The sequence below is a fragment of the Prinia subflava genome, chromosome 9 (genome assembly GCF_021018805.1).
Source record: "Prinia subflava isolate CZ2003 ecotype Zambia chromosome 9, Cam_Psub_1.2, whole genome shotgun sequence".
NCBI classification, from domain to species: Eukaryota; Metazoa; Chordata; class Aves; order Passeriformes; family Cisticolidae; genus Prinia; species Prinia subflava.
Genome location: NC_086255.1, coordinates 19,525,722 through 19,548,690, shown reverse-complemented (window position 1 = coordinate 19,548,690; position 22,969 = coordinate 19,525,722). Strand labels below are relative to the sequence as shown.

The 22,969-nt window shown below is 44.1% G+C and overlaps 1 protein-coding gene and 1 long non-coding RNA gene across 9 annotated transcripts in view; one reads left to right on the top strand and one right to left on the bottom strand.

Moving 5' to 3' along the window:
* The window catches only part of LOC134554829 (uncharacterized), a 30,725-nt gene that overhangs the window by 5,453 nt on the left and 2,303 nt on the right, over window positions 1-22,969 (top strand). For 2 of the 5 annotated variants that reach the window (XM_063405798.1, XM_063405800.1), the window contains exons 2-8: window positions 4,453-5,303; window positions 12,476-12,637; window positions 15,153-15,339; window positions 16,138-16,292; window positions 17,537-17,563; window positions 19,017-19,135; window positions 22,656-22,775. In XM_063405798.1, coding sequence (XP_063261868.1) covers window positions 4,453-5,303; window positions 12,476-12,637; window positions 15,153-15,339; window positions 16,138-16,292; window positions 17,537-17,563; window positions 19,017-19,135; window positions 22,656-22,752 — 1,598 coding nt within the window. In that variant the 3' untranslated portion in view covers window positions 22,753-22,775. Of the gene's footprint in view, window positions 1-4,449; window positions 5,304-12,475; window positions 12,638-15,152; window positions 15,340-16,137; window positions 16,293-17,536; window positions 17,564-19,016; window positions 19,136-22,655; window positions 22,781-22,969 lie in introns of all 5 variants that reach the window. The other 3 variants (XM_063405796.1, XM_063405799.1, XM_063405797.1) reach the window with 2 other exon arrangements.
* Window positions 7,645-19,002, bottom strand: LOC134554830 (uncharacterized). Of its 4 annotated transcripts, XR_010081323.1 has the most exons (5): window positions 17,923-19,002; window positions 17,651-17,807; window positions 15,959-16,106; window positions 12,762-12,986; window positions 7,645-11,749 (listed from the first exon to the last, which is right to left on the bottom strand). It is a non-coding gene; the product is annotated as an uncharacterized LOC134554830 (long non-coding RNA). The 4 variants fall into 4 exon arrangements; XR_010081322.1 differs by having other exon boundaries at window positions 7,645-11,841; window positions 17,651-19,002; XR_010081320.1 differs by having other exon boundaries at window positions 17,651-19,002.

Genomic DNA, 22,969 nt, shown 5'->3' with positions numbered 1-22,969 from the left:
CAGTGCATCAGAGGCCATGGACCCTCTCAGGGATGTAGAAGAGCTTAACATGTCTTGCACTGAAGGAATTGCCTGTGAAATACAGCTTTGTGACACAGTTGTAGGTGCAAAAAAAACCCCCAGAAAACCAAAAAGCAACTTGTCACAGATTTCAGTAATTTGGAGCATGAGGATTTGGATATAGACTTTGGCTTGGTTTACTCAAAAGGTGTGAGCTTTTGCAAGAATTGGGCTTGAGCAGGATTAGAAATGTGTAGGGGTTTTTCCTGGGCAGTTATTTATCTCATGTACCCAACTTATTTGGGATAAAGAAATTGCTTGAAAATTATTTTATGTTTAGGTATCTGTCCTCCTCCTGGTCAGAGAACTCTGTACTAATACACCAGGTTGAGTCCTTGCAGCTGCTACTTATTGTGCAATTGGAAAAATAACTTGGACTTTAAAGTCCCAAGAAAGGGAAGCCTTGGGACAGGAGCTGATGGGAGGGTATTTACCTTTGAAAGATTTAAGTTTCTCTATGAGGCTCTGCTAATTGCAACATAGAAGTATCCTAGAAAGCAACTCAAACATGATGCAGAGCAAAGTTCTAGAGACATAGATGGGATGCATCCGTTCCTTTCACTCCCTACCAATTACCCTCAGGTACTGGCTACCTCATGTCACCACCTCCTCGGGAGCTGGGAAGCAGTCCGATTCTCCAGCTTTACAGGCACAGGAAACCCAGCTTCCCAAGGCTACACATGATCACTCACCACCAGTTACAGGCATACATTTCAGTCCAGGGAACCCTGTAGGGGTTGATCTAGGTTAATCTAGGGTGATTACAGAGCCATATAACTCTTTGAAAGGGCTACTGGGCAAGTAGCACAAGCTACCCTGAGACAATGTTTGGCATTGGCACACATGCTGAAGATGCTTCAGGAGCTTGTTCTGGTTCTGAAGCATGCACACGAAACTCCACTCCTTCCCTGGCTGCCACACCAGCGTACCAGCCAGCTTCCTAAAAGCTCCAGCATTTGCTATCTTACCCCCACCCCAGAGGGGTGTGAAAAACCAGTCCGGGGAAAAGAAACAAAAAACAACAACAAAAATCTTGGCTGAATTCCCAGGAACAGCAGTGTCAAACCTGGCTAGCCTCCAGCACAAGTAAATACATCTTACCATTGTTAATGCCACCGCTCAGGTCTCTGAAGTTCTTCACACCTGCCTTCAGAAGCCGCTGTGCAGGATTGTTTGCAGCCATACCCCTGCAGCACACTCCCTCCAGTGCCAGGCAGCAGTTATCTCCCTTCCTTGATTTACTCAGGGCCCCTGGTATTGCTGAACAAAGCACGCACGGGCCAAGCCCTCAGCCGAAATTAGCTGACACAGTTCTGTTAAGGGCCCTGGAAATGAGTTAATTTGTAGCACCAGAGGGTCTGGGTGGCTTGAGGAGGTTTTTTTGTTGTTTTTTCAACTGCGCAGATGAGCTTTAATTGCACCATCCTGGTGTTTGTTAGCAGTATGCTTGAACGAGCTGAGTGTTTTTGTGTGCCTCTTTTGAAATCTGTAGCATGAACAATCTGCTTGTTGGAAGCTCCATGGTTTAGATTCTATAATCCAGTTAACAGAGAGGAAGAAGAGAGACTGTTCTGTTAGTGAGGTGCAGCAAAAATAACTTGAGTTTCAGGTCACTGCCTTAATCATTGGAGATCTTTCTGCTGTAGCACAGATGACCTCACTGACCACGGGAAAGTATTATTGAATGAGGATGAGGTGACTAAGTGTGTTGCAAAATCCTGTTGTCCTTTGCCATTATTCTGATCTTGTGGTAGGGGGATGATAACGTTTTGCCTCATCACAGGGCGTGTGAAGAATAAATCAGAAATGCTCAAACACTGTGGTTTGCAGGACCTGACAGTGCTGAGAGCAACGATTTACAGCCTAGGAAAGATAAAGAATTTTTGTGAAACATGTTGCTAGTGACCACAGTAAGGGGAGAGCAAAGAACTGTTGCTGGCATCAATACGGCCATCCCACAGAGGGTCAAAGATTTCATCTTATTTTCTATTTTTCTACTCCAGCCAAAACGTCTTGTTCACATTACAGCTTTTGTAGTCCTAAAAGATACACAGTAAAGCATCTGACATCTCCTTCTGCAGCAAGTAGCAAGACCTCATTTTAATATGCTCCTTCCTGACTTTAGACAATGCAATACTTGTGTAGGCCAGGGTGAAACCAGTTAAGCAAGAAAAAACAGGGGCAGATTGAAAGAAGTGAGAGAATCTCCAGTCAAATGAAAACATGGCATGATTGATAAGTGAGAGCAATCAGTCTGTGGGAAAGAACAGCCACTGCATATAGTAATTCCTGCTAAGAGTGATCACCATATGGTTTGTTCTTAAAAGTAATTGCAGGGACGCAACTGCTTTCCTCCTGACTCTGTGGTTTTGTGGGCCAGCTGGGGTAGCGATGCCATCAGAAGAGCCTGTCAACCTTGTATTTTTCATGCAGGTACAACATTTTGTCTCTGGCTGCCAAGAAGTATTTGCAGCTTAGCAGGTAGATCCTCTTGACTCCAAATCAAAGTGACTCAGTTCCACCTCCTCCTTCCAAGACCTGGCACCCAGCTCCCTCTTGCAGCTGATGTTTTGCTGTATGTGAAGTTGCTCTGTCACCCTATTCCTTATCCCCAGTTCAGGGTCCCTCATGCATATCCCAAAAGTGGAATAACAACAGAGCTCAGCACAGGCAGCTCCTGATGAGCTTTCCTGAGTCATGTCTTCTTCTTGTCCCCCACCACACCAACATCCTGCTGTTGCGTTGCTGAGGTCTGGCACTGACTGTCCAAAACACGGCTCTTTGCTCTGGGAAGATGCCTGTGAATCCTGCTAAGGGAGGCAGTGCCACTCTGTATACAATCAGCAAGTCTTATATAAGGGGTATTAGCCCTATGTGCCACAAAAAGCCCATCAGGTTATTTATCACTGACTGCTCTTTATGAAAATCCAGTGTAAAATATTAAATCAGTGGGTGTGTATGAGCAGCAAAGGGCATGTTTTAGTGGTATCCCAGGAAATTCTCAAGATCAAATGAAGGGAATTCAAATGAAGTAGATAATAATTCATGCAGGAGTTAGCTTGGCCTTAATGAGTAAAAAATCTCCCTTGTCTAAGTACATTGCAGAAAGCAAGCTGGAGGAGGTAAAGCAAGAAGATGGGTTATTTCTTAAACAGGGAGCTTTCTGGGTTACCACAAAGGAGAGCTGCACAGCAGAGCTCTCCCTGATCCACTGCTGGTGGGGTGGATCCCAGGCTTTCCTGCCTACCTAGGGACATTTCCATTACTGTGGGTGAGTTTGTGAGGCTGCTGGTGGTCTGATTCAGGCAAAAAGAAAGAGGAGAGGGGAATGAATTAGAAAGTAAGATATCCAGAAAAGTATATGCATGTTTGAGGCTGTCTGAGGTGCTCTGGGTTGGGCACTAAGGGAGAAGATATCAGAGAAACTGAAGTTTTGTTCTGCATCAGTTCTTGGTTCCAAATCCACAGACTTACGTATTTGGAGCTGAGATTTCCAGTTTCCTAAAAGGTAGATGCAGAACTTTCACACTGGCTCTCATACCATAGTGATCCAGAAGTTTCACTATGAAATACTATATTCAGAAAAACAGTAAGAAAAACCTGGGGGCAGATCTTTGACTCCTGAAGATCAGCATTTCATCCAGAGACTGTTCTATCACATTACTGTGTAAAATAACTGTGACCTGAAAACAAGTCTTCTTTGTCCATGTGCAAAAGCTCTTGGACAAGGCTGCCCTCATCTCTTTTGTCTTTACAAATAAGGTAGGTGTTCACTTAAAGACATTACTTCGTGGATAAAACCACATAGGGAGTGAAAAAGTTCTACAGTACATTTTACTTTTGCTTTTCTTATCAGCCTTGGTTTTTCTCACTTGTATGTGAGCAGAGAATACTGCAGAGAATACCAAAGAGTTTGCAAATTGCTTGTTGCAACCCAGAATTTACTTAAGCCTGTGGGAAGACTCATTTAATTTTTTCTGCTGGTTCAGAATACATTTAATCAGAAAAAATATTTGAGCCTTAAATAACATCTCTAAGGCTGAAAGAAAGTGTATATCTCTCCATCTATATGCAGATAATTACTAAAAAGTCACCTGCCTACATATGTTGTTTTCTACCTATCTATCAAATCAGAATTGTACTTTTATGAGTCCCCCTGGAGGATTCTGAGGCTATGAAACACAAGGCTTTTGTTGCAGCAAAGCCTACAAGAAAGCTTCATATAGCTAAAAAACAAAAAAAAACCCACACCAAAAAAACCCCCAACACATTAGGCTGTCCCCCTCTACCGCCCTGATAGAGGCAGTTTTACATTCCACATCCCTCAGGGGATGCATTAGACACTGATTTTTGTAGCCTCCTGTGACCTTCTACTTGTTTTCTTTTCAGCAGGTAAGAAGAGCCCACCTGCTGAGGACAAAGTTGTGTTAACACACATGAAGATACTGAGCAATGAAGGAATTCAAAACCCAGGGTTAATCCCAGAGGCTCCAGCTGACACAGGCTGCACAGAAGAGTCCCACCTCCCCAGTGCCAGTCTCCCACCAGACCGCCTGGGAGGTGCAGCTGCAGCAGCCACACCAGCAGATCCGGACTGTGTGGATGGCCCGGCAAGCACTGACTGTGTAGCCACCCTGCCTGACCTCAGCGCCTTCGAGTCCAAGTGCCGGCTTCACAGATTCTCCAAATTTGAATCTGAGGACTCGGGGGTTGAGTTGCCAAGCGGTGCTAATTCTCCATCAACACCCACGGGCTCAGAGAAGAGCTTTGTGCTTCACAGCAGAGACTCATTTTGTGACTCAGGTGTGCTTAGCACCTCTTCTTCTCCAGAAATTGACCATCAGTTAATGAGAACATGTGAAGAACATGCCAGAAAAGTTACCCTCCAAGATCCAGAGAGCAAAAAGCAAGCTGATTATTACAGTGAGGAGGCAGATGCTGTGCGGGATCCTACAGCTTTCCTTGAGGACCTCAATGTCCCTCAGGAAGAAAGTCCTGATGAACATTTTGACCAGGGTGACAAGCAGTCTCTGGAAAAGGAACCTACCCCGGAGATGGACCTTTCCAGGGAAAGCACTCTTTCCACCCCAGGGCCCATAGAAGAGCCAAAGACAATTGCTGACGATTTCCCAGAGAATTTTGGCAGCATGCAAGACCTTCAGATTCATGAACATCAGCTGAAGAAGTACCCCACAAGTGACAGCCTGGATGAATACATGGATGAATGCTGTAGACTGAGTGAGGTGAGAAATACCTGAACTGAATATTACATCTAGGCCTGTCCAAACACCCCAGTCAGTGTTCAAGTCCTGTTTGTCACAAACTGGACACATCTGAGTGAGTTTAGAATATCTCCCCTGAAACTTAGAAGCAGTAAAAAATGGTAATTTATTTTTATGATTTCTTTTCATACCAGTAAAAATCTGTATTAATTCATAAATATCAGGTCTGGGTAAGGATGACAAATCACTCATTGAGATCTGGTGTTTCTAAAAGCCCTAGATGAGAAGATGGACTTGATTCTGGTCTCAAAATGAAGATCATTAAGTTAGTCATCATCCTCTGATATACGAAGTGGGAGTCAGAACATAGTTTTATTTTCAAGACCAGATTATTCCTGTCTCCTGGCTTGCTTTTGGGGCACTGAAATTTGTAAAGAACTTGTCTAAGGGTTAATTAATTTCTGTCCAGGCCTGTTGTGTCCTGTTGAGTCAACTGTCTCAAATAATGCATGAGCAGGGAGCTAATTCACAAATTCAGATTTTTGTCAGGCTGGAGTTGGAGATGCCATTTTAAGCCATTTAAGCTTTCCAGCATAGCTGTGATGGACCAAGCTGAAAAGACCTAATTTTAGCAGGTTGTTCTATTCCATACTCCCTCTCTTCCCTTGCTGGGTACCCTGTGCCACTGAGAAGAGAATAATAAAGCCCTTCTGTGCACCTTCTCCCCTAGCAGGTGCTGGAAGCGTTCCCCCCATTCTTTGCCTGAAGCCTCACGCTGCTGAAGCGCAGACAGACCCCTGCCTTGCCTGCACGCTGCAGTGGGCTCCAGAACAGCAAAGAAAGGTCTCAGTGGGGAGCTGATTCTTGACAGAGAGACAGATCGAAGAGCCCCATGGGCAAAGGGAAAGGAGAAAGGCAGACTAGGTGAAGAGGGTCACAAACACACAAAAGCATCAAATAGTGCCGAGGGGATTTTTGGAGGGGATGTTCATTGTGATAATAGTGATGAATTAGAATTGGAGATGGGTAGGAGGAAGCCAAGTGACAAGTGATGTGTGCTGTGCAAATAATTTCACCATGACCTCGCTGCCATGAGCAACTGGGTACTGGACTTCCTCTCCAGCGTGCCAAAACCTCTTGAGCCGTGAGGAAGGTCAGAGATGTCCCATCTCTGTTAACACTGCATATCAAGGTAGTACAAGCAGCACACAATCCATCTGAGCAGTGTTTTCTTCCCCAGAGCTATCTCACACATGGTAGAAGACAGATACCTATTTTGCACAGATCCCAAACAGACCTGACCATTTGGCAGAGAGTTCAAGAAGGGATGAGAGCAGCAGAATCTGACCATAAGGAGACTTCATAAAAAGTTACCTAAATTCTCTGTTGCACTCTGGAGAGTTTGCAGTCAGATTTGGTCTTGTCTGACAGTTCGGTATGCCCAGTGAAATTCCTTTAAATCCTTGGTGAAATGGAGCCTCAGTTTCCCAAAGCAAAGCGTTTAAATAAACAAGAGAATAAATTAGAAAGAAGCTGAAGAGGAAATGAAGCTCTTGGTGGCTTATCTCCCCTCCTTTTTAATATCCTCACTGGCTGAGTGCTAAAGCTCAGTGCCCTAGAGCACTTTTCTTTGTTTTTTGAGCTGTGTAAATACAGCTGTGACCTAGATGCTGGGGAAGTTTGCCCCTCTTCACAGCACACCTCCAGGCTGCTGTATCTCGAGAGCAGCACTCCTCAAAGTGCTGGCATACCAGGTAGCACCGAAGTTGACTGCGACAAGAAATGCCCACTGGCTGCTGCACAGCAGCTGCAGCTCTGGGTGCCTCAGAGCACCAGGACAGCCTCTGGCAGATGCAGAGCCTTCTGCCCTCACCAAACTTACACCAGGGTGACCTGTCTTCACTGTCATACAACAGAGACCTGCTCAGATGTGAGGTCCAGATGAGCATCTGACCATACAGCTGACAGATGCATCTTGGTTCATCCCATCTGAGGCTCTGCTCCAGGCTTTCTCTGTGGTTTTCACATTTGCCTGTAACCTGTCTAAGACACAAAATGGTACCTAGAAACCAATCTCTGCTATGGCCTGTTGTCTTCTGAGGGACTCTGATACCCCTGGAAATGAATCAGTGTTGTCTGAAAGAAAGCAGGCCAGCACAGTGTATTTCCACCCTGCTTAGCAAGAATGTGGCATACCAAATTGCTCCATCGAATCAATTCCTGCTGCATTAAATTAATGTTGATAGAAATGCAAGAGTGCTTACACTGGCTTATAATTAATGCTCAATGAGAGCATTATTTAATTATAGGTGACACCATCTTCCTCAGTTCTGTTGATGATTTTGGGAACTTTCAAGTAACAGAAGAGCAGATGAGTTTCCCCAGGCCAGCTGGCTGTGGCAGTGCCAACTGTGCTTACTGGCTCACCACACCCAAACAAGGATTCACTCTCTGGATGAAGTTGTCCCTTTATGCCCTCCTGACCATCCCTCACTGCTGAGGCCACTTCCAAGAGAACAGGAAGGAAAATGCTGAAAAAGAGAGACTGGAAATGACCAAATGTTTTGACCATTTGGATTCAGTTGGTGAATGGCTTTGGCTGAAAATATACATCAAATCATTTCAGTCTGGCATTTTTAGACAAAGCTTTCTGATCTTTTGTTTTGAACAGTCGTTATTTTGAAATTTGCCTACATTTTGAAAGATGAAAGAAAATGGAAGCTGTCAAACAACAAGAGAAAGAACTTTGAAGCCTAAATAAAAGCATTTCCTCTGAAGCTTGAAGTTTGAAGATACATAGCTTTTGATGCTTTTGCTTTACAAACACTTCCTCACACTTCATAAAGTTTACATTTAAAGTCAGCCCAGCCCATATTCCTAGAAGAAGAAAAGTGATGGGAGTACTGTCATCATTAAATGAAAAAAAAAAATCATTATTCATGCAGTGCTATTTATACTGGGCCAAAACAGTCAAAATGTTTCTTTGCAGAGTGGTACAGTTCAGGGGAAGGATAGGGCTACCTGTGATGGTCAGCTCCTAGCCTGTGCATGCCCCTCAGAGGAAACCAAAAACTATCAGCAAGCACAGCCCCTCCTGGACAGCAGGGTGGAGCCGTCAGAAACAACAGCATGATCCCTCTCTTTCCTGTTATTCACAAGCCTTTCGGTGCTGTCAGCTGAAGTGACAAATGCTTCCCACTCAGCCTGTGGCGTCACGAACGGGCTGCTCCGAGCCCGGGATGGGAGGTCTGTAGTTACGTTCCCTGTCGGGTGGCACAGCCACTGTGCTGCCTGTACTGGCCATGCTCACATGGCAAGAGCTCACAGTGAGGGATGTGTGGCAGGAGGGAGCATAGTATAACCCAAAACTATCCACAAGAAAAGTGGAGAGCATTGTGTGAAGCACAGAAACAGAAGGAAATGCAAGATACATCAGTGAGCATTTTTCTGAAAGAAGAAAAGTCTCCCCTGCAAGCTGCCCATCATCTTCAGCTCCTGCTGAACTGTCCTGTCCAGTCCAGGACAGTTCTCCATTGAGCCCAATTGTAAAAAAGCACATCACATGCATCCAAGTAACAGCTGAAATGAGGCTGGACAAAGTGCTGACCAGATGATCAGATATGCAGATTTTGATTATATGTCAGTTGGACAAGAGACTTGAAAACAACTCTCATTCTTGCAGCTCCTGCTGAACTTCAAACCTCTGTAGTGATCAGATGCTGCAGTGAGTACAATATTCTCCAGAGACAGGAGCACAGGCTCCCACCTCTGTGAGCTGGGTAGCCACAGAGGAAAAGGTGTGATTTACACCAGTCAAAATATTGACTAGAGAGCTCTAGATAAGCCAAAGTTCCCAGTGCAAATGCTGATTCTGTATTTTTAAGCTTCCTAAGAAATCTGTGGGCCAGCACAACTGTCATGGTTTATTGCCAGGAACACACATACTGAAAACCTGTGCCCATAACTTAGGTGAGCACTGACCAGGGCAGAGATTCCTCTTTGGTTACACAGGTGTACAGTCAATGTAGTGCACCTTAGCTCCTTAGGGTCAAAAAAACGTGATGTGAGTAACTCAGCATAGCATAACTGGGAGTCTTTAACTCTGCTTCTTCCAGAAAAGAAGCTCAATCTGGCTCAGTCTTGTGCCTAGAAGCAAAATCTGGCATGTATTACGTTCTTACCTTCCTAGAGAAGATTTAACCATTTGATTCATAAATTGTGTCTTTATGATCCTCCATATCTTCACCTTACAGAAAAGTAGGCAAGGTATTTTTCCTTCTTCATCATCTCAGAAATGGTCACACAGCTCTTGTTCCAACACTATTTGACTATTACTGTGTGGACAGTAGGACAAATTTCAGTCATGAAACTTCAGCTGGGAGGACAGAGAATGGAAGAGACATCCTGGATTTTCCTGTGGTTGCTGACTCTTCACTACTTGCATAAAACAGTCTCACAGATGCTGAGAGGAAAATATTTAGACCAGAACATGACAGACCAGAGTCTATGCTGCACTTGGCATCACCATAAGATAGCTAGGGGTCTTTAGGTATTTCCTAAGTCACTCTATGAAAAAACAAAGTCTTTGAAGGGCTCCTCGAGAGACCTTCTCTGTGCAATTCTTTGGGTGGCAACCAGCTAATTACACAAATATTCTGTATAGAACACGTGCCGTATCTGAGCAATCCTAATGCTAACCAGCCCTGTGGAAGGACACCCCTAAAAGTTTCGGCCATTGCATTCTGACCACAGAGGAGACTGGCCCTGAAGAAATGTGTGAGCACTGGAGGGTCTGCCTGATTTGTGCTTTCTGAGATCACTTCAATAAAATGCAGATTAATTTGCTGTTAAATAGCCCAAACTGCCCTAAGCAGCCTCTGAAGGCTGGCTGTGAAACAGGGATCTTCAGCATATTGAGTCCAACCTTCAGTTTGGTTTAGCTGCTCTACAGGGGTAGATCCACCTTGCCCAAGACTTGGATCAACTACTCTACACCTTTTCCCTCTCATTTTCTGGACACCTGTATTTACTCCTAGGAGTTAGAGATTCTCTCTAACTTTTGCTAAAAGCCAGGTTTTTTCCATGCCCATCCCAAACACACCTTTGCTTTCCAGTGCCTTCAGCCCTAAATACAGAGCATGGAAAACCAGGACCTTCTTCTGTCCCTGCCCATTGCCCTACAAACCCAGCAGCCACAGACATGAATCAAGCCTATGACATTAAGCACAGGACAAATACGGAACAAAAAGATGGTCCCTAAGTGAAAGAGGTCACAGTCAAATGCTTAATTCTTTTTCTCCAATCTAACTTAGACCCCAGTGTTTTACTTCATCCTATTCTCCAAGACCTCATCTGTCCCTTGTAGCCTTCCCTTGTGTTTCCACAGCTATAATGGAAAATGTTATAGTGTTAGTGTCTCCTTAGTTCAGTACAGACATGCCTACAGTCGTGCAGTAGCATACTGGCAGGAAGGGGAGTTGATAGATGTGCAAAAAGAGGGTACAATGTGGCAGAAAGCCTGTATTTCCTGGGATAATAAGGAACTTCTGACTATCCATTGGAACAGCGTACAAAAAATCACTGTTAGTTTTGGGACAGCTCAAAATGGGCAAATTTTCAGAAGCTGATACCCTTGTATTTTCTGAAAATTATGTGTCTGGAGCTGGGCACCCCAAATCCCTAGCTGCTTTTAGATACGTTGGTTATAATGCTTTTAATTCAAGCTTATCCCACTAGATACCACATAGGCTTTGTTCTCCCTTTGGATCCTGGGGCTGTGCCTCTTCCCATTGCAGCCACAGTAAATACTCAGTTTTATGGCTGAGTAACTTTTGCCTTGCCACCACTTCTTGCAGGCTCTGCCTGAGAGGAAAATAAAAGTCATGAAATGAATGACTGCTTGACTTGGAGTCAACAACCTCTGTCCCAACTTCAGACACAAAAGCATCTGGATTTAATAATACCTGTTTATAAATAACGTTGTATCATCATTTGTTTAAAAAGAAGTAAATCCTAATGTTGATTATTTTTGAACACACCATGAGCTTTCTGACATAATGAAAAGACAGGAAGAGTCTCAGGGCTGGCATTTCCCCAAAAATGTAGATTGTTGTGGGAAAGGAGACAGAGTAGGCTTCCTGCTTTTGTAGAGGGAACTTATTTTTTGAAGTAAGATAAACTTAGAGCACGGCTTTTGTAAAGATCGAGGCTTATTTTACTCACTGATATCACACGCACATCAGCAGGCAGCGCCAAGGTGGAAGTGAGCCCCTGCATGTGTTTGTTAGCAGCACGTTCAACACAGTCTGATCACGGCACAAGAGAGGACACTTGGGGAAGTCCTGCACCAGAAATGGTGAGCTGCAGAGCAGCAGGCTGGGAAGCATGGTAGGTTTTCTTCTGCCATAGGATTACTCTCTGTCTCCAGCACTGCCCTTGGCTGAGCAGCAGTGAGACCGTGGCAGGTCCTGGGTGAAGAGAAATTGGTGGTAGAGATTATCTTTCCACAGCCAGACAGCAAAGTTGATCCTGCAAACTTTCTTCAGGCATCTCTTCAAGACTGAAAAAGTAGCAGCAGGGATGTAAGCTGAGATTTACTAAAGACTAGTGGAAAGATGTTTGTTCACTTTGGCAGCTTGATTCAAATATATTTTTCTCATAGAGACACTAGTGATGAGGGCCAGGGTACAGCAAACAAAGTCTGCCTCCAAGTTGGTCACAACTGAGCAAATCAATGCAACCTGCAGATACGTGCCTTTGGGTAGGAGCCAAGTCCAGCTTCAGTACATGTAAGTGTGACTGGCACTGAGCATTGTGGGCTAAGTGAGCTATACTAGCCCCAGCCATCCACAGCATACAGTAGAACCATATTTGTTTGTAAGGCTTCTGTTGCCAGTAGAAGACAAAAATTAGCCTGGGAGTTGGAACTAGAAACAGGCTGTCATGAAGTTTTGCTTTGCATCAGCCTATGATCAGTCAAAAGAATCCCTTTGACAGTGGAAATTGCTGAGTAATCCAGAAAAGAGCTTCAGCAAGTGATGCTGTAGCTCAAACCTGTGGTAAGACCAAAACCCCTTGCAAGAGGAAGCCTGACTTTATCACAGGACATGACTCTAAGGAATGTGCAGGGCTCTCAGCTCCTAGTAAGAATTTCTCTGTGTTACTCCATGGTCCAAGATGCATTGTCATTGCAGGTGAACCAAAGTAACAGCAAAGCCCTGGGATCTGGTCTGGGATACCTAGAACATATCTGCCAACTGATTGAGAAGATTGGACAGCTTCAGGAGCACAACCTGCGTCTCCAAAAACAAGTGTGCAGCTTGCAGAAAGAGCAGAAGATGAGTCAGATAAAAGAGGTAAGCAGACACCATAGTATCTTCCATTGACTAATAGAGTAATACACCTTAAATAATAAACACAAGGCCCAAACAGAAAGTTCTGTGTGCAGGAAGATGCCAATTTACCACATCCAACACCCACCTGGGCTGGGTACTCTGGTCTTCAGGGAGGCCTCACCCACCACAATGGGTTTAATTTCCTGAGACTGGGCTTGAGTTTCTGTTCTTCAGTTTTGTTTCCCAAATGTGCTTTCTTCTGTTGAGTTAAAAAGCACTCTTCTCACCTCATGCAATGGCCTGCTCTAAGTCAGTAACATTTTCTTCTCTACAGTTGTAAACGTCCCAGGAACACGTCGTCTCCTCAAGGCTATCAAAACAAAATCCACAGAGCTCCTCAGCAATGTTTTGAATTATAAGATCTTTCATTTTCTTCTGGTTTGAAGCTGTCAAAATCCCAGATTTTTTTCACAAAACAGACACAAAGGGAAAGACAAGCAGTGATAGAGTCCATGACCCATGTCCATGCTTTTTTCCCCCTTTCTATGCTCCTGAGCTGCCAGATGAAGAATCTCTGACATGAAATCATTTCAGTGTTCCCATTTGTCATTTTTATCAGACAGAGCTAGTTGGAAAGTTTTACTGAAATTTGCAGATAATTTCAGGGTCTTTCTAGCATTTTCATCAGCAGTTTTTAGCCCCTGCATATTTTATGAAGTTCTACCCCACCTCTTCTTGAGTCATCCCACCAGAGTTCCACCTTGTTTCCTCCCCTGCATTTTTGCTTATTTTAACGCTCCCCAAAGGAACAGAGAGGGCTTATTAAACTCAGCTATTTCTTCCCAGCTGTGCTGTGGTGAGTCTTTTATTCTCCCAATAGCGTCATTTTTCCCCTGGTGCTGCTCTCCCACCTGCTGGGATCTGCAGTAGGTGACTGACTCCTCCTCAGAGCCAAAGCCAAGTTCTGAGTCAGATTGCAGAGCAGAGTAGCTTGTCATTTCCATGTACCCATCTCTCACACTCAGAGGAATGCAGCCTCCTACATAGAGCCTGGGAATTGTTAACACATTTCCTGAAGCTTTACAACTGTGAGTCATTGCTCAAAGCAACTCTTCCAAGCTGCAAACTCATCTGGTGTGTGTGCCCCCTCCCCAGCTCCCACTGAAATGAAAGGCACTGTGCTTTCATTTAAATATTTGAAACCTTGATCTTTTTGGTACTTCTGAAGGTCTCTCAGCAGTGTCTTCTCAGATGCATTTGTCTCATACTGTTCAGTGGGGAATGGGATCCTTAGATGTAACATTCAGCGCTTGCAGCGTGGTCTACAAAACTGGACACTTTCAGGTGTCCTGTGGTGCCTGCATCTCCTATATTTGAGCAGCTCTCCATCGTTTTGTTCTTCAGTCATAGCCCCTCTGAATAGAAGGGGAACATTGCTACCCCATTTGCCATGAAATGTGAAGATTGCCATCCATAATTTGGAGGGCATCCAAAGGCTCCTTTACAAACCACGTTCACTCTTGATGTAAACTATGAGCACAGAAAGGTTTCCATGTCCCAGATGTGCCTAGGGAAGATACAACCCTCAAAACATGGAGCTAGCACAGTATTAAGACCTGGTCATGAAGATTGTAGATAACAAATGCATGCAATGCTGTTTTTGAGAGGTGCACAGACATCACCACTGAAATGATGGCATTGATCCTGGGACACAAGGGGAACACTGCTGCTCCATGTCCTTTGCTTTACAGGGAAATCTACACCATGGGCCAAACCCACCATCTTTCATCAGATCTGCTAAGCATTTCCCAAAGGCATAGGTAATGCAAAGTGCCACACCTCTGTTGCCACTGATCCAGATGAGAAGTGACATTGAAACTCTCAGTTTTTTGGGGGTCTCCAGAGGTGCTAAACTTGTGTTGGCCTGTCCTGGTTCCAACACCAGTAACTGGTTTGGTTCCCTTTCTGCTTCAGCTGGGTAAAGTTCTCCTTCCTTCCTACCTTACTAAACTCTTCTGCAACATGGGTGTGCAAGGTAGAAAATCTCCCTTTCCTCATCCCACTAGCAACAGCAGAAGTACACTGACTGAAATACCACATACAGTCAATCTGGCTGGTAACACACAAGAAAACTGTGGAATCCCATCAATAAAAATACAAGATATTGTTGTCTGTGCATGCTCCAAAACAAATAACATCTTAAAATATGAGTCATTGTGAAAACTGATCTGTTTATTTACACTAATGCCTTAGCTGAGCAGCTGTTTAGATACTTATATCCAATTCCATGTGGGAAACAAATTGAAAAGATGCTGAGTATCAGGCAATTTAAGTTAAATGCCAATGAAGCTATGAAAGCTCTGTATTGCTAACTACAGGCTGTTCAGCCTTTGAGAGAATTAAATAATTTGTCTGGGTTCTAGTGGGTCGTAGGACAAGGAATGAATATTTGAAATTTCTCTGTAGTGTCCCACCATCCATTACCTCGTGCTGTTGCAGCCTGAGAGCCTGCACACTTTCTTTTTTTCTGGTACAGGAATACCTTCTGCAGCATTGCTCCTGTGGAGCTGCCAGTATCTTCCTTAACTCATATCAAGATACGAAAAAAAGTTTTGCTGGGAGGAGCAGACCTCACAGCCTCTTGGTTCAGACTGGAAACCCTTCCGATCTTTCCATCATCCCAGAAATAGGAGCAAACACTGAGAAGCTGAGCAGCTGCAATGGTGAGTTCAATTATCTCTAACCTGCCCTCCTGTTTGCCACCACTTGGTCAAACAAGCTGACCAGTCACTTTCTTTTCCCTAAGAAAGACAGTTGGGAACAGAGCAAGGTTTTATTAACTAAACCCTACCTGAAATCCAAGAGAAGCAATTTAAAATGCTCTGCCTATACCTAGGATTTTAACACTGGCTGCTTCATGTGTGTGAATTGGGGGGTTTTGCTTTGCAGCCATGGCTGTAAAGATTAGGACAAATTAAATATAAAATAGGTGTTTTGGAAACCTAGCATGCCTGAATGAGACCATTAGTGGAGCCCATCTCCACCCAAGCAAGGTAGGATTTGATCAAAGATGGAAAGCCTTATGCCTGTTGTTAGTCTTCTGCCCTCTCAAGTAGGCACAGAACACATTCCTAGAGGATGATTTATTCTATAGACTAAGTGGAAATAAGCCCCACCTGCAAAGCTTGGATCCAGAGACCAACTTTTCCAGCAGGCTGAGAAACACTGGGCTCAGCCTACTGATGATAAAAGCAGATGAAAAATCTGTTAGATGTGAAACAGCTCACCAAATGAGGCTGATCAATTTATTTCAAACCTTGCATTTCAGCTTGTTTCACATACCTGGTGAAACAACTTTGTTGCAGGACTGAGTCAGAGCCTTTGGGATCACAGGGGTCTTATCCCATCTTTAAGTCCTTAGGGTTCTCATCCCATCTGAAGCCATAACTTGCTGCCAGCACTGCCCAGAGGCCATCTTAGCAGGACACTGCTGAGAAATAAGTCCTTGCATTTCATTGCAGGAAATGAGAGATACTCAGAATCAGGAAAGAGCCAGCCGATGGCGGGGCTCAGGAAGTCATCAAACAATAGGAACAACAAGGAGAATGAGTTCAGAGAAGTTGGGAGCATGGCTGAAGGACAGGCTTTTCTGTCAAAGGACCCTGCAGTAAGAAAGGTGAGTGATAACCTTGGAACCTGACTCTGAGTGGGACCGGTGGGAGAAGCAGAAAGTTCTGCTCAGGCAGATCAGAGTGAGGTGCCAGGAGAGCAAGCCAACCTTGTCTGCTACCAAGCAGAGCTGGGCCAGTGAGGCTCAGGGGTGCCTGTGTCTTTCTGGTACCAACCTTAAATAAAGGACTGTGTCTTTATGCCAAGAAAGGCACAAATGGATCACTGGTGCAGGGGAGAGGAGCACTGCAGACAGCAGCATGGGGTTTAGTCCTCATCAACTCCGAATAACTTACTGTGTGGACTCCATCATAAATATCTCCATTACTGATGCTAGTGAGATTAAGCCAAGCATTCATTACCAGTAATAAAAATTTTAGTGGATCAATCCTTAGCTGGCCACACTTAGTACCAGACTGGCAGCATATCAGTGTAATTAGCTCCAGCCCTCAATGCATGTCCCACGGAATGTGTTTCAGCAAATCTGTGTCACTGAAGTCCAAGGGAGCGAGGATTAATGCTTTCCTCTCCCTTTCTTTCCCATTGTTTTTGTCTGCCTCAGCTCTTTCATGTTCCGGTGGGGTTCAGAAGTGCTGAAATGCCAGAGCAGAGACTCTAATCAGAGTATTCCCAGCCCTGCAAACAGGAAGGAGGAAGGAGTAGGTCTCTCATGGGAAAGACCTCATAAAATTTCCACGCTTAAGTTGCAAATAGGTCACAAACACTTCAATGAACTTCAGAACCCAAATTAAGGCTGAGGCCTGAAAGGTGTTCTATGTTCTGCCTTATGTCCAACCAGCTTCTGGAGTATTTTAAGCTTATGGGAAGCTCTGATGACTTCACAGCACTGTAGACCCAAGATCCATGCTCTTTAAACAATCCTCATCCTCTATTGTTACATCACACCTTACTACTGTCACTTAGTATTGGATTTTGTGCCCTGGGCATGAAATGCCCTATTTATTCCTACAGTTCAGGTACTGTATGGGAATTCTGTCTGTTACACTCATCCCCAGGCTAGGAGGTACTGTAGGCATGAACTGGCACTTTAAATACAAAAGAGAGGCAGAGGTGGAAGGACAAAGAAGGGATAATCACACATGCGAGGGACTGAGTCTAAAAAGAGATAAAGGACCAAGGCTATGGGCACGTTCCAGGGCAGAGCTGAGAACAGAGCCTAGTCTGTTGCAAATGCTGGGAGATAGTCTCGTTGTCTTGTTATTTATCAGTGTATTTGCCTTTTGTTTTTAGGCTCTGGACGTCAGCAAGAACATCTCGGTATGTACTGCTTTTGCAGAATATATTTAACTTGTGTGAACATATTCAGTAGACACAGCACTGTATGAACAAAAGAGGTTTACTCACCCCCGAAGTTTTCTGTCATGGACGACAGGAGCATCAGCTGCTCATGCTTTCTGCAGTATCAGCAGTGCATGCTTGTCTGAGACAACACCACCACAACGAGAGACTAACTGCTGAGGCCTCAAAAGCCTTCAAAAGCCTTCCACAGCACACGTTAATCCTAGCAGTAAACACAGAGGTTTGCTATTTCCATGAGTAAACAGTCTTGATTACAAGCAATTAACTCAATAGCACTGAATCAGATGTTGCAGTTCTCAGCTGAGCCATGACCTCACCTGAAGTTTTGAACTGAAAACTCTGCAGATTCGCAAGAAGAGCTATTGCAATAGGCAATGTTGGCTGCTAAGTGTGGCTGGGCAGCTGCCAGGTTGTGCTCTCAAGGTGGCCACAACTCCTGCAGTGGTGGCTCTGCTGGTGGCACAGCAGCACCAGCACACAGTGAGGTGGAACCTCGGGACAGGGAAGAACAATGTCAGGAACTTGACAATGGTTTGAGAAATTCACTGAAATCGGAATAATTTCTCCCCGTTATGCTAGTTCTGGGACATGATAATTTTTGTTCTGTTCTGTTCCCCGGGTTTTCCAGACATCACTTCAGGAAATCTAAAACAATATCAGAAAAAAACCCCAAACATTACATTTTTTGATTCATAGCTACATTTAGTTCACGGGTCCAGATGAGCCCGGCCTGGAGAGAAAAAAGATTAGAGAGAGCCTCCTGAGACTCCCTGACCTCCTGATAATCTCTATTAGCATTTCAAATGTAAGGACCCAATAGCTGTGGCCTGCTGACGTGACAGGGAAACAAAGGCTTGATCTCTTCTAATTCATGGTCCACAAAAGCTACCACCTTAAAAAAGGCTGATACCAATGCACCTGGCCTAATAGAAAGGATAAGAGAGTCAAACTGCTTTTTTGGATTTTGTTGTAAAGGCCCCCCTGCGTGCATGTGAGTAGGTAGGAAACCAAACCAATCTTCTCCTTTAGCACAGCATAACAATAGGGTGAAACGTGCCCTTAGGCAGCTACTCAGCATTCACCAGTGAGATGCCCTCACTCTCTGAAATCCTAAATCAGAAAGAACAGCAGAGTCCTAGGCAGAGAAATGTTACCCAACAAAATACAAAAAAGGATAGTATTACTCAGAGTTCATCAATCCTCTCTCCTTGTGTCCTATACAGGTACAGGCTGGCCACTGGGCATCATTGCAGTGTTAAAAATTTTGTGGGCCCTGACCCCTATCTGTGTGAAATAAACTTCCCTCTTCCCACCACCCTGGAATACCCCAAAGTATCATATGCTGACCAGATGAAGTCTGCCAGTAACTTGCCTCTGGTCCTTCAAGCTGTGGTTTCTTTTTGCTCCCTAGGGTGAGAGCCATGCTTGGAGGAGAATGAGAGACCTTATGAGGAAGACACGATTGACAAACCAGAATAAGTTGGAGCTGTCCTCTGCTGCTCTGAAGAGGTCCTGCCCACAGTTGTATAGGTGAGAGAATGCTGTGGGAGATTTTCACTTAGTGTTGGGAGGAGGTGGTAGAAGGTTTACCTCTGGTTGTTGCTGCCTGGAGAAAACCACTCACCTTATTTCTGTTGCATATGCTGGTTCTGGCCAGCAGTAGCATTTGCTTCCTTAGTGCCCAGTTGCTCTAGGATCCCAACTGGATGTATGCTGTGTGAGAATCATGGAAATATTAGGGTCCCTAAAATAAGGTGCTTCTCCCCAGTAGGGCAAAGCGATAATGACAATTAGCCAAAGCCATTCTATAGACTAATTATTTGTCTTTCTGCTCCCTCCTAAGCATTGCAGTCAGCATTAATGTTCTCTTTTGTCTGCTTTCCCACCTTTCATCCAGTGGGACAGACCATATTGTACGTGATGTGTGTTGGGATGGGACAGTCAGGATCAGCTGGATGGTTTTTTTCAGAGGAAGAAGAGATGAAGTTTGCTGAATGTGTGCTCGTGGGGTGGGACCTTTTTGTTGCTGTAGATGAATATTTGGGTCAAATATGAGGTTTATTTTTATTAAGTGATCCATGCTGCTCCCTTGGGCAAGTTTTGTCTCCCAGGCTGGTTGTAGCCTGGCCTCTGAGCTAAACTGTGTTGTTCATGTCCATCTGACAGTTCTGCCAGCTACCCCTTGCATGGATATTCCCTGTGCAATTGCCAAGTCCTCCCAGCTAGTCTGGTGAATTTGGAGTGTTTGTGTATGTAATCAGGTAACAGGAAGAGCCTGGGTATCTTAGTCACCAAAGCAGGAGCATTACGTGGAGCTGTGTACCTCCCTGTATGTTTTTTCAGCTGAGGTCTCAGTTACCTTCCTCGGAACAGCTCAAATGTGCTTAAGCCCTCCTCCGGTTTTAGAGGGGGTGATGGTGGGGAAACAGCAGTTGTTTAAGCACTCAGGAATGTCCTATTGTTCCCCTTAAGACAGCCTGTACCTACCTAACTAAATGCATAAGAGAACTGGAAATCTTATAATTACAGCTGGAAAGGTTTTCCAGCTGGGAAAAGGTTGGTTGGGGCCCAAGCACACGTAACAGGAGAGCTTCCTCCTATTGTTTGGGAAACTGAAAGAAACACAAAGCAGAGAGAGATCAAACAGTTCCATCTAAAATAGATGGTGAACCAGCTGGGGAAAATATACAAACTCCTGTGAACCTTCCCTCTAAACCTGAATAGAACCAGCACTTTTATTTGGGTTTCAGAAAAGTTCTGTCTCTGTAACTTTCTGCTTGTCCCATCTCCACAGCACAGAGGACAGCACCAGCACTCCCTGCATAAGAATTGAAGGCTAGATCCTCAGCTGCCTAAATTAATGTATTTGCAATGAAGAAAGCCCAACAACTCCTAGCAGAAATTCTAGTTCCCTAGAAATTAGTCTTCTAGAATGAACAACTTCTGCTGTCATGGAAGTGCTGTACAGGGAGATGCCAAATGGACAGTTTTTTGCCTGGCTGTATCTAGGCATCTGATTGAAAAGAGTATACTGATTTTTGCAGGCTGTTTTCAGTAGCTGATAAGTGGCCTTTTCTTCTACTAGCTTTCTTTTCCTGTGTATCTACATAAAACCCCTGCCTCTACTCATGCCCCTTATCTCTCTCTATTTCCTTTTCTCCTTCATTCAAGCTCTTATTCCCCAGCCCTCTCTGGATTTGGTGTTGCTTTTTTTACCTGAAACCCAGTAACAGCAGTGTACCAACCCTGTCCTTTCCACTGGTGTGTAGAAAATTTGGGCACCTTACTCATGTGGCAGTTTGGATATACAGTTGCCCTCAGGCTGTATATCCAAATAGAATATTTGAATGAATATTTGTATGAAGTAGAGAGTTAGGCTTAGTGGATCAATGACAGACCAGCAAATGCTGCTGGACAGTAAGACAGACCCTTCCTGCAGCAGTACCAGAATGGTAAAACAATAAACTCTCACTCATCTGCAGCTCTTGGCAAAGCAAACCTTGAAGCCCTAATACTCTCAGCATTTAAAGCCACTGTCTTTGTTATAATTTATGAAACATATTTGTCCTGGCTCCTGGTCCTGTTTGTACACGCAGACATATGGAGTTGGCTGGCTTTTGCTTACCTGGGTTGTCTGGGGCTCCAGGAATTGCACTGGAACAGGCTGATGCCTGGTGCCCTGTATTAACATACAGCTCTGAAGGAGTCAGATTTGTTGCTTTTGACACCCAGTCCCACTTGAGTCATTTAGGCAATTAGAGAAAGTCTCTTTGTTTTTGTAACTAGGTCAAAGCAAATCCCCTTTCATGCTCCTACTCTATGTATGATGAATGATCTGCTCCAGGGTGGTTGTTTTTCTTTTCTGTCTCTCTCTTTTTTTTTTTTTTTTTTTAACATCCACAAGAGAATTCTCATAGCAGAGAGAACTTGGTTCTTCTAGCAGGAGAGAGGGGAGGCCTGCCAAGGTAAACATACTGGCACAAGACTCAGTGGTTTGTCATACATTGTTCTAAACAGGCTCAGGTTTTCATTTCATTTTCTTTTTGCTGCTAATAAATTTGCTCCTGCAAAGCAACATCTATTCTGTGCAAAGGACTGATGACTGACTTCAGTATGGTGTTGTGAACTTAAGCAGCACTTAAGGTCCTCCACTTTCCAGGGCAGGACATAATGCAGGAAGCTTTGGGCAATCCCCTCCTGACATTCCAGTGCAGATATACACACCTGGGTATCTATGGGACCTGTAGATTTAATGCAGATGCACAGGCATGAGATGACCTTAAATACAGTATTTTTTCATGGTAAAGATGACAGTTTCAGTTTGAAGCCACCAAAAGCTTGCTGCTGTATGATGCCTACTTTATGGTTAATGTGAAGTTAGCTAGTAAGGACAGTGCAGTTCTAACATTATAAAACCCCATCTTCAATATTGTGTAGTAAAGGTTGAAAAGGGCCCAAGAACCTCAGACTCAGATGTGAATGATGATCTTCTCATGGAAGAGATACACCTTAATACTAAGGTGTAAAACACCAAAGAATTAAAGAACATCAAGGCAGAAGATTGACCAGTCCATTGTAAAAGAACTAAGAGCAGAACAGAACATAAAAATGTACAACATTGAGGAAAAAAACCCATATAGTCAAAAAACCCCAATATAGTCCAACTAAGTAATTTCAACCAAACAGGATGTATTATACTCTTTTCAAGCATATGTATTAAATAACAACAACAACAGAAAAAAAAAATAAAACAAACAAAAAAAAACAAACCCCACAAACAAACAAACAAACAAGCTGGTTGCTCTGAACAAAATTGTATTTGTGTCCATCTATTGCAATGTGGTTCCCTGCCAACCAAGTGGTGCACCTTGTGGCTCTCTTTTTGGATGCTGCCACAAATATTTGGACGTCTGTTATGGAATTTTAGACTGGAGAGGGGGAAGCTGCACTGAGTATAGCTTAGATACATATGCATAGCATATTCACGTTAGAAACACAGCCATGCATTCTGGCCACAGTCAACTTCATTTGTATTTTTCCATTTCTTAAGGCCAGATATTATGTCTTCAGAGCTGAGGAAAACTGAGAGGAACTCCATGATTGTTCTGGGACAAAATACTAAGAATGAAAACTTATGGCCTTTCTGATAACCTGAGTCAAATGGAGCAAGGTAAAGTAAGTAAAGCAGTGTGTGTTTCTTTGTGGGTTGGGTTTTTTCACCTCTTCTTGGCACAAAAATGAGGCAGTCCTGTTCCTTCATCCAGACACACTCCACCTTGCAAAGACAGAAACAGGTCCAATTTTTGAAGTTCAAATGATGGACTGATGCCTACTGAGGACTAGCCCATATATCTTCATTTTAAG